Source organism: Martes martes, assembly GCF_963455335.1.
Source record: "Martes martes genome assembly, chromosome: 14".
NCBI classification, from domain to species: Eukaryota; Metazoa; Chordata; class Mammalia; order Carnivora; family Mustelidae; genus Martes; species Martes martes.
Window position 1 is genome coordinate 389,471 of NC_137902.1, and position 15,641 is coordinate 405,111.

Below are 15,641 nucleotides of genomic sequence, written 5' to 3' on the forward strand. Positions count from 1 at the left end.
AGGATGGGGCTGACACCTTGCTGTGCCTCCATCATGGGCTCGGGAGCGTCTGTCCCTGACGCCCCAGCTGCTGGACCCTGTGCCTCTGTGACCATCAGCCCAAGGCAGAGGCCTGAGGCCAGCGCTGGGGACTGTCCCCCGCCGAGGCCCTGGGCCCACGAATGCTCTGTTCCAAAGAGAGGCCCAGGCCACGGCGGTGTGTGTCAGGAGGGCCTGGGCCAGGCAACAGGGCCCATGTTTGTCCATGGGAGGCCGATGGCCGTGCTCTCTCCCGGCTTCCCTCACGTGTTCACCTGTGCCCCTGAGGGTCCTGCCCCTGCCCACCTAGAGGCCAGCCTGGTGAGAGATTCAGAGCAGCAGCACCAAGCCCAGCTCTACAGGCGGAGGGTGGGGGTTCCCGCTGAGGGTCTGCGTGCACGCGTGTGCACACACACAAACACCACCCCTCTCCTAGGCAGGTGCTCCCAGGCCACGGAGGGCACGCAGGGCAGCTCAGCTCCTGCCGTGTGGAAGCCGGTGCCTGGTCAGTGCCCGTCCAAGTTGGGGGACAACAGGGTCCCCATGGGGGAGTGTCCACAACTCTGTTCACAGAACTTTGTGACTGTGGGGAGCAACAGAGGTGGGGGCCAAGTCTGAACCAGGAGGGTCTCCAGGTCCCCACCTGTGTCCTGGGTTCCCTGGGGGTGTGTGGTCTGTCCGGCCCCTGGGCTGTCCCCTGGGCTCCCGTGGTATGTGTGCCACAGGTGTGTGTGTCTCTGTGTGGCGGTCTTCGGTCCCCGCTCAGCTGTCCCCTGGGTGTGTGGGGCCCAGGGAGAGCTGTCCCCTCCCCCATCCTCAGGACTCCTTGGGGGGGTCTCCCCAGGATGGGGGTCTGGGACTCAGTGCTCAGGGGCACCAGCGGGGAAGGGAGGGACCGGGAAGAGATGTGCATTTTCCGGGCCTGACGCAAGCAGAGTAGCATGTTGGAAGATAAGGCTGGCCAGGGCTGGCCTGGTCCCAAGTCCCAGGAGGCAGCCCCCAGGCCCCGTGGCCCCACCACCCGCCTGCTGGGCCCAGGCTCAGCGCTCTGCTCCTAGCAGGTCTTTGTGCCCCAGTCTCACAGGCGCGGGGGTGGACGGGTTCCTTGGCACGGCTCAGCCCGGAACCACATGTGACTGCCGCTGCTCTGTGAGCCCCAAGGTCGCGGCCTCCCATAAATGGGGCAGACCAGCCGGCGGAGGCAGAGCTCCAGCGGCAGCAGACGGGCTCTCCTCCATGCTCCCAGGCTCCGCGTCGGCGCCGACTGCCGGGGACCCGCGGCCTCCCTGCTCCGCGCTGGACCTCCGCGGCCTCTGCTCACAGGGACCCTCGCCGGGACCCGGACCGTGGAAGCCGCTCGCTGTTCCTTTTTCCTATGCATATACTTCTTTGCGGGTCTGGCCTGAAGAGGTGTAGGCATGGGAAAATGGGGCAACGGGGTCCTCCTCACCACGCAGCCGCTCCCAAGCCCGTGCTCCCGGGGCCCCGCGTCCCTCCGCAGGCCCACCGGCGGGAGCACAGGATTTTGTGTGTCTGCGAGGGGCCACCGTGGCTGATCTTTGCCCCCAGGGCCCGGCGTGCCCCCAGAGAGTCCCAGAAGCTGCACGAGCAGGACGGGGGGCGGGAACCCCACGACGGTGGCTTCCGTGGGCTGGAGGCTGGGGCGGGCGGAGGGCTACTCGCAGAGCCTACCGTGGGGTCCGGGTCATGGCGGTTTCTGCTCCTTGTAATGGTGAGTGGGAGTTCATTTTCTGGTCAGAAATGTCAATAAAGCTAATTTCACGTGAACTCAGGTGTGATCGTGTTTGAGCACCAGAGCTCAAATGGCAGCTTCCCAGTCTGGCCTCCTCTCACTGCCAGTGCGTGTGGGGGGTGGTCGCACAGGAACCATCTCGGTCTCGGAGGAACTTAGTAGGAAATGTCTGGACATGGACGTGAGGGGCTGACCTGGCCCTGGGCAGGTGCGGGCAGGAGCGGCAGCAGGGCCCCGGCACCTCGGGGGGCGTCCCCAGGGTGCCTGGGAGCAGAGGGTGGGCTGGGTGGGCCAGGAATCGGCCACAGCCCCTGCGGGTCAGGGTGGGGGCCCCTCGACCCAGGAGCCTGCGGTCTTAACTTCCCAGTGTAGAGAATTGGACCGAAGCCCTCGGGAACCGAGCGCTTCCACAACCATCGTGGGCCTTTGTCGGCTGATCAGCCCAGCAAAGGGAGCACTTACAGGCCCCCTTTATCAGCTGGCCTGTCCCCTAGTCTCATTCGATCGTTCCTCCCTCCAAGCCCACAGCCTCTGGGAGGAGGGGAAGGGATAGGCTGGGTGGGCAGCAGGGTGGGGCAGTCCCCGGAGCCCCTCCTGGTGCTTTGTCCTGTGGGGCTGCGGGGAGGGCTCCCGGCGCCACCCTTCAGAGTGCCACAAGAGAGCAGGTAGCCCAGCAGCGCTCAGTGTGGCTGTGGTGGACAGGGCCTGGCTCCAGGGTACTGGGAGGGCCATCCCCTCAGCACAGCTGTGGCTTTCCCCGGGGTTCTGGGCTGACTGTGGCTCACAGGCCTCACACCAGCACTGCGGGGGCGGGGGGTGGTCCCCGTCGACCGACCACTTGGAACTGGGTGGGCTGCTGCCTTATCACCTGCAGAGAGCTGCCTGGGCTGGCAGTGAGGGCCCTACGGGGCTGGGCCGCTGCCGGGGAGGTCAGCCTCTCACAGCTGTGGCTACTGAGCAATGACGGGGTCCCAGGGACAGCCCTCCTTCTTGCCCTGGGTGCCCACAGAGTAGAACGTGTGCAGAGGATAAGAGGTGTGCGTTTTCACCATTGGGGGAGTGCAGGGTCCCTGCGGACACCCCAGAGCGGGGTGGGGGGCAGCAGACAGCCTCTGCGAGCAGGGTGGTGGGGTGGGGGTCACTGCCTGGGGCCCGCCATGTCCCACCTGGGCATGCCTCTAGTCCAGCCAGCGCCCCAGCGGCCCCGCCGGCCACTTGCCGTGGTTTTAGAGGAGTGCTGGAGAACACAGGCTCCACGTCCATGGGCTGCCACCCGGCCCACGGTGCCACCGGCCCACGGTGAGACCCTGCGGGGAATCCTGCTGCTTTCCTGCAGTTCAGCCAGAGGTCGCCACCGCTGCCTCGGCTCCCTGCCCTCCCCCACAAGTGACTTCCGAGGAGCCCCAGCTGGGGTCCATGGTGAAGTTCCTATTTTCTGTAAACTGGAATTTAGGTTTCTGGTGAGACCATTTTCACATGTGCTTCCCTCTGTGCTGAGCCAGAGGGTGAAGCCAGCTCTCCTGTGCTGGTCACAGCTGAGGGGGACCCGGTGCCCCCCAGTGGTCTGAGCAGCGTGGGGAGGGGCTTAGGAAGCTTGGTCCCACCTGTCAGTCCCACCCCCGAGCTTGAAGGTGACTGCTGGCCGTGAAGGCCACTTGGGTTATAGAGAAGACCAGGCGAAGGGGCGTCCACTGCCCAGAAGCGGTTGATGTTCCAGACATATGATGCCCCAATGCAGGGTGAGTGGGTCCTGGGAGCAGAGGAGACAGCACAGATGCCCCGGTCACACCGGACAGAGGACACGGGAAATGCAAGACACTGTGACTCTCAGCTTCCCTTGGAAACACTGGGCAACGTGGAAGTAGAAGGTAACTAGATGCTTGAATTTTTTTTTTTTTAAAGATTTTATTTATTTATTCGACAGACAGAGATCACAAGCAGGCAGAGAAGCAGGCAGAGAGAGAGGAGGAAGCAGGCTCCCTGCGGAGCAGAGACCCCGATGTGGGGCTCGATCCCAGGACCCTGGGATCATGACCCGAGCTGAAGGCAGAGGCTTTAACCCACTGAGCCACCCAGGCGCCCCGATGCTTGAGTTTTTAGGGGTGTAGAAAGAAAGAATACATTAAGGGGTTTTTGAACCAAAGATGAAAACACACAAAGCTCAACAGTGTGTGTTGAAGCAAACCCTGACTCCCCAAGAAATCCTCAGGAAAGGGCCTGACAGGACGGCACAGGAACCGCCAAGTGATGGAGTAGCGGCCGTCCCCACGAGAGGGCTGAGGCTGTGGCCTCCAACGGGACCGTGGCTTTGCTGCCCCTGGACAGGTCTGTTCGGACGCCCAGACTCCTGCTGCTGGAACTGAGCGGAGAAGCTCTCAGCATCCCGTGGCAGCCTTCTTCCTGGCAGGCACCCAGGAGCCCAGGCCAGCCCGGCCAGAGGGACTGGTGAGAGGCTGAGCCCTCGAGCCAGATCATACACAGGTTTGGATGCCGGCTCCCCCCGTTTTTCTGGCCAACAGGAAAAGCAGAAGGGCCATGAGAGGCACCCAGCGTTGTGGCCAGCTTGCACGGGCTCTGAAGACACAGCAGAGGTCGCCAACCCCACTGGCTTCTGCTGCGGCAGTGGGCAGGCAGGCATTCTGCATTCCTCCCTGGTTCCAGCTTTGGGGTCACTGGTAACATGGAACTCAAACCCTAAGTTGATTAAAAACAAACACTTCACTTCCTCTGATCCCTCACGGTGTCTGCTCAAAGCTTGTAAGTGTACAACACAAGAAAGTCTCCATCTCAATGTTTTTTTAAGATTTTATTTTTAAGCTCTACGCCCAAGGCAGGGCTTGAACTCACAACCCCGAGATCAAGAGTTGCATGTTCCACCCAGCCAGGAACCCCTGAATCTTTATTTTTTCCAACATTTTATAATGAATAAATTACCATTCAATCATGCGCTATAAGCCCAACACTCATCAAGTCCACTTCCGGCTTTTGATTTTGTTCACTGACCATCATGTCATTCTTAAACTAAGCCTGGAGTAGTTTTCAGTGGATGTCTTCAACTGTAACCCTCCGGAACCCTCCAGGTCCCGCCTGTGGATGGGCACACAGCTCACACCCGGTGTCGCTGTGATGGAAACAAACGGTGAATGGCTCTCCAGGGAGATGCCGGGCGTCGCTTTGCACGCACCTGCTCCGGGTGGGACAGCTCCCGCTCCAGCCCAGGCCTCTGGCTTATCACACTTCCTCAAAAGGCATCCTCGGTCTGGGGCAGGGCACACTGGTCCCAGGGTCCCCTGGAAAGGGCTGGACCCAGCGTGTGCGCCTGGCCCCCAGGGTCCGGGAGGCAGAACATCAGCGGCTGTGTGCTGCCTGCGGCCCACGCCAAGGCCAGGGAGGCTTGTTCCACTTGGCAGGGATCCCAAATGGAGCCAGGGGGCTGCGTCAGAGCCGGAGGCCCCAGCGGGGATGCCCAAGGGCACAGAAGCCGCAAGCCACTGCCTAGGGCAGAGGGGGGTGGGCAGAGCGGCACCGGCGGACAGAGCGCTCCCGGGAGGGGGCCGCTTAACCGGGAGTCCTGCAGCTGGCGCTTGTGTTTCATTCGGCGATTCTGAAACCAGGTTTTTATCTGCGGGAAAAACGCGATCAGAGCAGGGGCGACTGCCCCGCATCTCCCGGACGCCCGCCCAGCCCGGCCGGCCCCTCACCTGGACCTCCGAGAGCCGCATGTCGCGGGCCAGCCTCCGGCGCTCCGCGGGGCCCAGGTACCGGCGGCGCTGGAAGGCGCTCTCCAGGGTGCTGACCTGCTCCGCGGTGAAGGCCGTGCGCACGCGGGGAGCCCGCAGGGCGTCGGCCTCCCTGCCCCACCCTGGGGAGGAACGGAAGGGCATTGAGTCCCCACAGGAGCACAGGGCCTCCCGCTCAGGCGGCTTTCTCTGCTCTGCCGTCCCACCGTGACCGGGCACCGCTGCGGATGAAGGCGGCAGCCCTCCCCTCCCCTGCCCTGCCCGCTTGAGCGTGGGGTGGAGTCTGGGGACACCAACACTCAACAGCGCAGCTCTGGTGCAGCCCGTCAGCCTCCGCCAGTGCACGCGGATCCCCCGTCCTTCCAGGGAGCAGTTTCCTTGGCCTGCACACAAGGAACCCAGGTCCCAGGGGCAGCCCTGAGGGCACAGGGCCTTCATCCCCACGCCCCCAGGCTCCCTGCCGCCAACTGAATCTGTGACTAATTTCTTTTTTCTGATTTTACATTTATTTATTTATTTTAGGGGCGGGGGCAGAGGCAGAATCTCAAGCCGACTCCTCGTGGGGCCTGAGGTCAGGACCCGACACAGACCCTGTCCCCCAGCACCCCATGTCCGATTTCTAAGTCAGGAGGTGGGGGACGGCACCGTGTGTAAGTTGCGCTACCGCTCTTTCTTCAAAGCACGACTAACCAAGATGCCAATAGGCTTTTTGTGGGGGAAGCAGATCTTACAAAACTAATTCTAACACTTAGCTGGAGTGTGCAGGAGGACACGTGGCGCTCTGCCTGGGGGGCGGGGGTAGGGGTAACTCGTCAGCATGAAGGATTTGGACGCAGGGATGACTGGCTGGGTTTTTTTTGAGAGGGGGGCATACTAGTTGCAAAGGATAAACTTAAAATTTTACTTCATGAAAGTATAAAATTCTTCCATAAGATTAAAGCTCTTCAAAAATGAAAACTTAGAGGCACCTGGGTGGGTCAGTCGTTAAGTGTCTGCCTTCGGCTCAGGTCCCGATTGCAGGGTCCTGGGCTCGAGCCCCACATCAGGCTACCTGCTCAGTGGGGAGCCTACGTTTCCCTCTCTCACTCCTCCTGCTTGTGTTCCCTCTTTTGTTATGTGTGTCTATCTCAAATAAATGAATAAATAATCTTAAAAAAAAAGATAGTATCAACCCCACTTTAACTACATAGGACTTTAAAGCTAAAACCAATGATTACACCACAAAGACAGACAGACTGAGAAATCCTCATCAGCGAAGTACAAGGCTAAGACAGTGCTCAGGACGCCACCAGCAGGGGCGCCTGGGGGGCTCAGTGGGTTGAGCCTCTGCTTTCGGCTCAGGTCATGATGCCAGGGTCCTGGGATCCAGCCCCGCATCGAGCCCCGCATCGAGCTCTCTGCTCGGCCGGGAGCCTGCTTCCTCCTCTCTCTCTCTGCCTACATCTCTGTCAAATAAATAAACTCTAAAAAAAAAGAAGTCACCAGGAAGGACCTCGGAGCCAAGGCACAGAAGGTATTGGGAATTCACGAACACAGGCATGCAGGGCGGCCCCAGACCCGTAGGGGTCCAGGTCCACTGTGAATAGGCAGAAATCTGGATGCCGTGCCAAGGTGCCCAGCTCTGAGGGAAGAGCCACAACGACCCCTCTGAACAGGACGGGTTTCACAAGCTTTAAGACACGCGTGTCCCAGGCCCTGTGGCTCCTGCAGAAATGGGCCCCAAGGACGTACTGCAGAACGGGAGCCAGCCGCAAGGGTGAATGTCAGGGCCCCAGCTCCCGGTGGGGAGCTGCCGCAAGGATGCGGTGCCCCCCCCACCCCCCCCCCCCCCGCCAGAGCCGGGAGAGGTGGGCGGGGAAGAGGAGCCCCCAAGGGACTTGAGGAGGGAAAGAGTCCACTGTGGCTTGTGCTTCCCAGAGCAAGTTGTCTGCCTGCCAGAGCGGTCAGCTGGAACCTCCCACCCCAGCCGTTGTAAGAATGTCCCCCCTCCAAAGGCCTCCCCCTGAACCCTCCCTGGCTCCCGCCCCAGTCTGGGAAGGCAGCAAGCTCCCCGCCCACCCCCCACCTACCAGCCGTGGGCGTCCCCAGCGAAGACACTTCTGAGGGCTTCTCCTCCGTGCCCCCAGTCTGAGGGAGCTCCCTGCCGCTGGATACCCTGACTGGAGCAGAGAGGCTCCTCCAAGAGACCTCAGCAGGCCCGGAGGTGTGTGACGGCCCCACACGGCTGCTCTGGGAAAGCCAGTCCACGGAGCCAAACCTGGATGGCTGGGGGCCCCTGGGCAGGGCAGCGGAGGGCGACATGGCGGTGGGCCGGCCGCAGCGTCCCCAGGACAGGCGACGGGGGTTGGGCCCAGGGTCCTCAGCAGGCTCAGCAGAGCCGAGCGGCGTCTGTAAGCTCAGGAGGAGGGAGCCCGCGAGGCCGGCAGCCGTAGATGGCTTAAGTCCTCCCCCCACTCCCAGATAAGTCGCACCTAATTGCCTTCAATTCAGAGGCACAAAGGAGGCCATTCACACCTCCCCCGGCTCCAAGATGTCTGGAGAGGGGCGGGGCTGTGGCCACCGGGTAGGCAAGCTGTGGACGTTGAGGACTGGTCACATCCTTCCAACTCCCCCCAGCCCCCACCTGGGCCGGCCCCCTCCCAGCTGAGCACCCACACTGCACGCTTGTCCTCTACGGGATGCGGAGCCACCTCGTCTCCCACCCCGTGGGGGTCTGCAGTGCCAAAGACGACAGGTGTGCACACCTGCTTCAAGTCGGGGGAATCTGCATTAATGTTTCTAGGACCGGGCGGGCAGGGGTCCCAGGACAGACGTCGGGCAGGGTCGGAGGGCAGGCATTTCTGGATGAGGACTCCAACCAGACAGGGAGTCCCTGCTGGCTCCAACTGGCCACTCCCTCCCAGATTATACCTCGTGGCCCCCCACAACCCTAGTCCCCGCCCTCGACTTCACTCTGGTGCCCAGAGCTGGATTCCAGGGACCGGAAGAGGGGTGTCTGCCCGCTGGGAGTACGGACTCTTCCGTGCTGCTCCAGGACCCCAGCAGAAGGACTGAGGAACCACTGTCCTCCCCCTCCCAAAGGCTGCCCCCACTGCGGTCAGCACAGGCCCAGAGCCGCCAGGCGACGCTGGAGCCCCAAGCCCAAGGGGTACAGCGTCCTCACTCACGAGTCGGGCTCCAGGGAAGGGTGCCGAGTCCCTTTGGGGTCAGGCGCCCCTCCCACGTCCTCAGGGGGCCACCACCTCTTTCTTCAGGACGCGACCCCAAGGATCAGCAAGAGCGGCTTCCGGGGCGAGTGCCACCCCCCACCCCAGCGGGTGTGGTCGCCCCAGCCCACCCCCGACTCCTGGGGGCGCCGGCGCCAGCCTGGGCGGGACCGCCGGCCTCTGCGCCCGCCCTGCCCTGCGGGATCAAAGGCCCCTCGGGCCCGGCCGGGATTAACACCCCCAACCCCGCCTTCCGAGCCTCTCAGGCCGGGCAGGGGGTGAAGTCGGAGTCCGGCGGGCGCGGCGGGATGGAGCGGGCGCTGACCCCGGCCCGCGAAAGGTCAGAGGAGGGACCGCGACGCGTCTGCGCCAGCCCGTGGGTCGTCCCCGCGGGTGCCCGCAGCGTGTGCCGGCGTGACCCGCGCAGGGGGCGTGGGGGCCGCGCCAGCCGGGCGACGGTCAGTCACCCTCCCAGGCCGCCCGGGCCGCCCGAGAACCTCCGCGGGCACGAGTGCGTCGCGCGCTCACAGTCGCGGGGGAGACGCCGGGGGCCAGCGCAGCCGCCCTGGCGCGCGCGGTTTCCTCCCTTCCCATCCCGCAGCCTGCGGGGGTCCTCCGCCGGGGCGCCCTCCCGCCCACACCCCCCAGCCGACCCCCACCGCGGCCGCCAGCACCGCCCTGGGCTCAGGGCCCCCTCCCCTCGCCCGGGGGGTGGGGCTCGTGTCCGCCGGGGTCTCCCCTCCCCGCTGCCGTCTGGGTCGCCCCCGCCGCGCCCCGCCGGCCGCTTCCGCATTCGAGCCCCGCGTCCGCCGCCTTCCGCGGTGTCGGGATCTCCCGCGGGGTGGCCTCGGCTCCGGCCGCTGACCTCCCCCGATTCCCGCACCTGCTTGCCGCGGAGAGGGGGCGCCCCCGGCGGAGTCTCTCCCAGGCCCTGGCAGCCCCGCCCCCGACTCACGCCTAAGCCCCCGTTTCCGCGACGGGACCGCGACGGGACCTTCCCGGGCCCCACCCGTCCGCCCGCGCTCCAGGGCGGGTGTCCGGCCGCCCGGACGCCTCCGCCCCGCCCCGCCCCGCGCGCCTCCAGGGCCCACCCGGACGCTCGCCCGAGGGCCGTACGCCCCGCCCAGGACCCCTTCTCCGCGCCCACCCCGGTCCACGGCCGCCCCGCCGCTGCCCTTCTGGCCCCGTGCGGCCGCCCCAAACTCCGGGAGGAATGGAAGCCGCAGCCCCGCGGCCCGCCCCCACCGCCCCCACCGCCCCCACCGCCCGCCGCACGGCGACCTCCGATCGCCCACCGGGAGGCTCCTCCCCTTCCTTCTCCGCCCCTCCCCCTCTCTTTGCCCCGTAGCCTTCGCCCCGGAGCCCCCAGCTCTTCAGACTCCCCCTCGGCCCTCCCACGCCCCTCCCCGGGCTCCCCCCCCGCCACCCCCGCTGCCCCCGCCGGAGCCCCCCACGTCCTGTTTGGGCTCCTGGTGGAGAGAACCTCGGTGTGCGTTTGGAACGGGGTGGACAGGACCCCGCCCCGGCTGGGTGGGGGTCAGATTTCCGGGCTGCCGGTGTGACGAGGCAGAAGCACCCCCACCCCCTCCCTCGCGCCGCAGCGGCAGGGCCAAGGGACACAGGACCCTCCGGCAGGCCTGGGGAGAGAACCCAAACCAGGCGGGGTGAATCAGGTCTCCTCGGAACGGCGGGGAGTGCGACGTGCCGCTGATCCTTCTGGGACCTGACAGTTTTGGGGAGGCCAGAAGGGCCTTTGAAAGAGTGGCTCAGAACCAAGGGCTTGGGAAGTAAGGGAAGGAACGCGGGGCCACTGGCTGTCGCTGGAGGTGAGAGTCACACTCGCTCTCTGGGCAGAACCGCTTCCCTCCGGCCAACAGCTTCCCAGCTCCTGGTGATGGAGAGGGGGGCTGCCTCCGTGAACGAGGCCGGGCAGGCCCACCAGGACAGAGCCAGGGACTCCGTGGGGCCGGCGTCTGCCCCAGGCCAGGAGGAGGAAGAACAAACAATGTTAGGATTTCTCAGAATGATCACAAGTGACTGTTCTGGGAGAGAGCAGCTGTGAAAGCGCCCTGCTGGGCACCACGGAAAACAAAGCGAGGGGCTGGGAAGACCTCGGGAGGGTTAGAGCCCACTCGGCCCTGAATCCCAAACCTCGGGAGGGTTAGAGCCCACTCGGCCCTGAATCCCAAACCGCCTGCGTGGGAGATCTGACCAGTGCCCGGGAGCTTGGCTCTAACAGAGCACCAGAGGCTGGAGATTAAACAGACACTTCTTTCTCCCAAGTCTGGAGGCTGGAGGTCCCAGAACAGGGTTCCAGTGGGGGCCACCTCCTGGCCAGCAGCTGGTCACTTCTTTGCTGTCTTGTCTCTCTTTAGAAAGCACTAATCCCAGTGAGGAAGCTCCACCCTCAAGGCCCAAGCCGGTCCCAAAGGCCCCACCTCCTAACACCCTCAAAAGGGGGGTTAGGATCTCAGCATAGGAGTTTGGGAGACACAAACCTCCAGTCCTCATACGGAGCAGTATGGGTCCTCAGGGGCAGAGCTGGGGTGGGAGGTCAAGTGGGAACCAATCATGTGGTCAGAGGGGCCGGCCTCCAGGGGACACCACAGGAGGGAGAAATCAGGACACCTTGAAATTGGAAAAGAGGGGGTAATCAGGCCGACCACCGGCCTCTGGCAAAACTGAAGGAATATAGAGGAGGCAGTCCTACCTCCTTATAAATCATATGAAAGATAAATTTACCAAAATTTTAGGGATGTGTTCTTTGCAAAAACGATAGGTCAAGAACAAGAGGGGCACCTGGGAGGCTCGGTGGGTTAAGCCGCTGCCTTTGGCTCAGGTCATGATCTGGGGCTCCTGGGATCGATTACCGCATCAGGGTCTCTACTCAGCGGGGAGCCTGCTTCCCGCCCCCCCACCTGTCAAATAAATAATGATCTCTGTCAAATAAATAAATAAAATCTTTTAAAAAAACTATTAAAAAAAAAAGAACACGAAGCCGTTGGCTTTGACTAGAAATGCAGATTTCAGAGCCTGCCCTGCCTCAGGGCGGAGTCGGAAAGCGGCCGTGGTTTGAGTGTTGCAAACACTGAAATGTTTATCCGTAGAGCAGTACGCAGATGATGTAATTAGAGGAAGAAACATGGAAGAGGCGGTAATTTGGACAGATAAACAACGACGACTGAGAAGACGGCAGTTTCAAACGCGAAATCACAAAAGAAGTTTACTTTTGTTAGGGTTTTAGGCTCAGCTGGGCACCGGAGAGAGCACAGGGGCCAGAGCTCACTCCAGACAGCAGGTGCGGACACATGGGGGAGTAAAACAGTGGCCCCCAAATCGATAGGGTTCTTTGCCTATTTGGAGAAAATACATTTAACATTGAGGTCTTCTCGTATAACTGCACTGATCACCATAAAAAGGTTGCCTCACAAGGGCCTGGACAGTACTGGTCCTTGATGGATCGGCACGACGTGAAAACACGCACACTTCACTCCCGAAGGGAAAGGTGCCGGGCTGGGTGGCCAGGCCCCACAGCAGGGAGGAGAAGACCCTTGGCCACAGAGCTTCCTAGGCTGAGCTGGGGAGGGACGCAGGTGACGTGGACACTTCCTGGCCCTCATTGCAGCAGTGAACAGAGCGTGCCCGAGGGTGAGCTCCACGCGAGCTGGGCAGGGGGACAGCAGGGCACGGGGTTGCACCCCACCTGCAGCGCACAGTCAGGCAAATGGGTTTTTCTTGGTGACCCCAAGCATCTTAAACTCAGTGACTTCCAGATTTCCTAGTTACGAAACAGCCTTTCTCCAAGGCAGAGGGTCCCTGGCGACTGGAGTGAGGCCCCCACTTCCTGGCATTGTCCCTAGCCCCGGGGGTGGGGGGCATATTTGCTCCAGCCTGTGGCTCTGACCTTTTAGGAGTGGGGGCTGTGTGTGTGTGTAGGTCTGCAAGTGGCAATCACGCCACAGCAGCTTGGAGACTCAGGGACCACAGTGTGGACTTCATCATGAAGTAGAGGCAAGTGTGTCTCAAGTGAAGTGACATCGAGTCACTTCTGTGGTTTTGGTATCAGAGCCCCCCAGGACCTGTCATCAGTGCACAGCTTCTGGGGTTGGGGAGACCACTCCTGCTCCCATTTGTGGATCCTCGTAGGCCAAGGGTCGAATTGGGGTCTCTCCCTCTCCATCTCCAGAAAAGGCCTTGGAGGAGATGCCCCACCACCCACCCCAGAGGCCCAGAGACTGCGGGAAGCTTAGAACACAGGGCCAGCAAGAACATCCAGGCCTCATTTAGCTTTGGGGCCCGAGTCTCTGAATGCGCCCCTACTGTATTGTGATGCCGGCTGGGTGCCCCGGGCTACTTCCTTATCTCCCTGGGGGTGGGAGCACCTCCGGGCCCACCCAGTTGTCCTTTCCGACTGGTAGAGGGTGGGGCCACAATTACTATTTGGAAAATGCTCCTGGGGCGGTTTGGGTCAAGTCCTCTCTGACGCCCTGGGACCTGGTCCTTGACCAAAGTCGAAAGTTTCAGAGCCCCCATCCGGGCTGTCCCCGGCCCACCCACAGCAATCACTGCCCTGGGGACAAAAGGTGCCTTCTGGTGTGCTTCATTAGCTCTCCTGTTTGTCACTTCTGAGGAGTCATTTCCCAGACCAAGCTCAGCAGCGAGGCTCAGGCCTGCCTGGGGCAGAGGTGGGACTCTGGGTACACCCCAAATGCAGCCCAGATCAGGCTGGGGCAGCACAGTGCAGGGGACCCCTGACCGCCCCCCCCCCCGCACCCGACCTCCCCCTCCTCCTGCTCGGCAGGACTCCCAGGGAAGGCCGAGAATGCTCGCCCACCAAGAGGGGTTCTACGAAGTCCTGGGAGACTGGGAAAGCCAGTGTGTTACAAGGACCCCAACGTTGGGTTCTAGTGACCCTTGTAAACTAGCCTCCTAGGGGAGATCCCAGCCAGCACCCCAGTACACCCCAGCACCTGGGCAGCCCTGGCCGCCCAGGCTGTACCAGCAGGGCCCATTCCCACCCAGCACAAGGCCTGCACATGCTCGCAGAATTAAATTAGAAATAAACAATCTTTTTATTGAACATACCTAGATTTGGAGTAGGGGAGGGTCACAGGATGGGGTCAGGGCAGCGGGGACGCGGTGCTACAGAAGGGATGGGTGCAGGCCAGGCCTCACTCTCGGGGGTCGGCCAGGACCCCTCGCTCGGCCGCGGCGCTGCCTAAGATGAAGCCCACGGCCAGGGACACGGTCTGGTCGAAGGAGCCGCGCAGCTGCTCCACGTGCTGGTTCAGGGTCAGCAGCTGGTCGCGCAGGGGGCCCAGGATGGCCACGATGTCGCCCAGGTGCCCCAGGGTCTGCAGAAGGGCGGCGTTCAGCGACGGGGGCGCGGACTGCGGGGGCGCGTGGTCCTCCGGGCGGCTGGGCGGCGAGTCTGGGTCCTCCCGGGCGGGGTCCAGGACCGGCGGCGGCGGGGATCCCGGAACGCGGAAAGGCGCGCGGTCCTCGCGCCGGCCCGGCGCGGGGCCGGCCGCGGAGAGCGCCGTCGGGGAGCCGGGAGCTCGAGGGGCGTCCGCAGACTTGGGCGGGGTCGGGCTGAACCTGAGCGTCCAGGCCCGGTCCGCGTCGGGGCCGCGGGTGGCCGGCGGCGGCGGGACGTCTGGAACGCGGCGGGACCGTCGGGCCGGGGTCTGGAGGCGCGCCCGCCGCCGCCCTCACGCCCCGGGGCCCCCGACCCCCACTCCTCCCCTCCCCCCCTCCCCCCACCGGCCGGCTCGCCAGGCAACCCCCCCCCCCCGCCCCCGGCCCTCTCCGCTCCCGGGGCCCCGCCCCGCTTACCTGGCTCGGCGGGCGAGAGGGGCACGGCGGGGGCCGGGCGGCGTCCGCGCGGGGGGCGCCCGGGCCCCGGGGAGCGGCGGCGGCCGCCGCGTCGGTGTCCGTTGTCGCCCAGCAGCCCCATGAGCTCGCGGATCTGCGCGTCGAAGGGCCCGGGCGGCTGGCCCTGCGCGTCGCGGAGCTTGTCCTTGAGGAACTTGTAGCGGCGGCGGCACTGCGCGGGCGTGCGCCGCACCTGCTGGCGGGCCAGCGCGGCCGACACGCGGCGGTAGGTGGGCAGCGCCTGGCGGCGGTCCAGCAGCAGCGCGCGCCACACGGCCGGCTGCAGCAGCGTGCCCAGCAGCAGCTCCGTCTCGCGGGCGCTCCAGGGCGTGCGCTGCGCCGAGCCCGGGGACACGGGCGACCCGGGGAGGCCGGGGGACCCGGGGGACGCGGACGCCGCCAGCGCGCCGGGTGAGGCGGGCCGCCCCGGCGGGGTTCCCGGCGCGTCCCCGGCCGGCCGCGGCTCGGGGTCCGGGCTGGCTGGCGATGCCGGCGCGGGGGGCGCGGGCGGGGGCGGTCGCCGCGGCCGGAGCAACATCCCGGGGCCGGCGGAGCTCGCGGGGTCGCGGCGGCGGCCGGAGAGAAGCCGCCCACACGCGCTCCGAGGGGGCGAGCTCGCTGGAGAGGGAGCGGGAGCCGGAGCCGGCGCGGGTCTACGCCGCCCGCCCCCGCGCGCCCCGCCCCGCCCCGCCCCGCCCCCCCTGCCCGCCGACTTCAACTTGGGCCGGCCGGGGCCCGGACGGGGGACAACCTGCTAAACCTCGGGGCGGCCCTTTTCAACCTCTGGCACCGAGGTGCAAAGGGATACGGCCGCTGGCCTCAGGCGCGCAAGGGTCGATTCGTTTTTACGCATGTGCCGTGCCCTTTCACCGCCCCGAGAGCGAGCCGGGGAACATTCTAGCTCCAGGAGGCGCCCCCGCGCCCCTCCCTTTTGCCTTAGGTGCGTCCGGGCCTGTGGTTCGCGGGGGCGGTGGTGTGCGGGCCCCGCCCCCACGTGCGGTGGTGCCCAAGTGTGCGCGGGAGGTGTGGTCGCCGCTGCGTGCCGCCCGC

The 15,641-nt window shown here is 64.6% G+C and overlaps 2 protein-coding genes across 2 annotated transcripts; both read right to left on the bottom strand.

The window, feature by feature from the left end:
* Positions 1-5,012: 5,012 nt before the first annotated feature.
* VENTX (VENT homeobox) lies at positions 5,013-7,812 on the bottom strand (the record flags this gene model as incomplete). Its single annotated transcript, XM_080823704.1, has 3 exons — positions 5,013-5,393; positions 5,473-5,633; positions 7,581-7,812. 3 exons carry the CDS (start codon positions 7,810-7,812, stop codon positions 5,013-5,015), a joined length of 774 nt encoding a protein of 257 aa, XP_080679830.1.
* Positions 7,813-13,888: 6,076 nt separating this feature from the next.
* On the bottom strand, positions 13,889-15,129 carry UTF1 (undifferentiated embryonic cell transcription factor 1; the record flags this gene model as incomplete). Its single annotated transcript, XM_080822392.1, has 2 exons — positions 13,889-14,373; positions 14,553-15,129. 2 exons carry the CDS (start codon positions 15,127-15,129, stop codon positions 13,889-13,891), a joined length of 1,062 nt encoding a protein of 353 aa, XP_080678518.1.
* Positions 15,130-15,641: the final 512 nt, after the last annotated feature.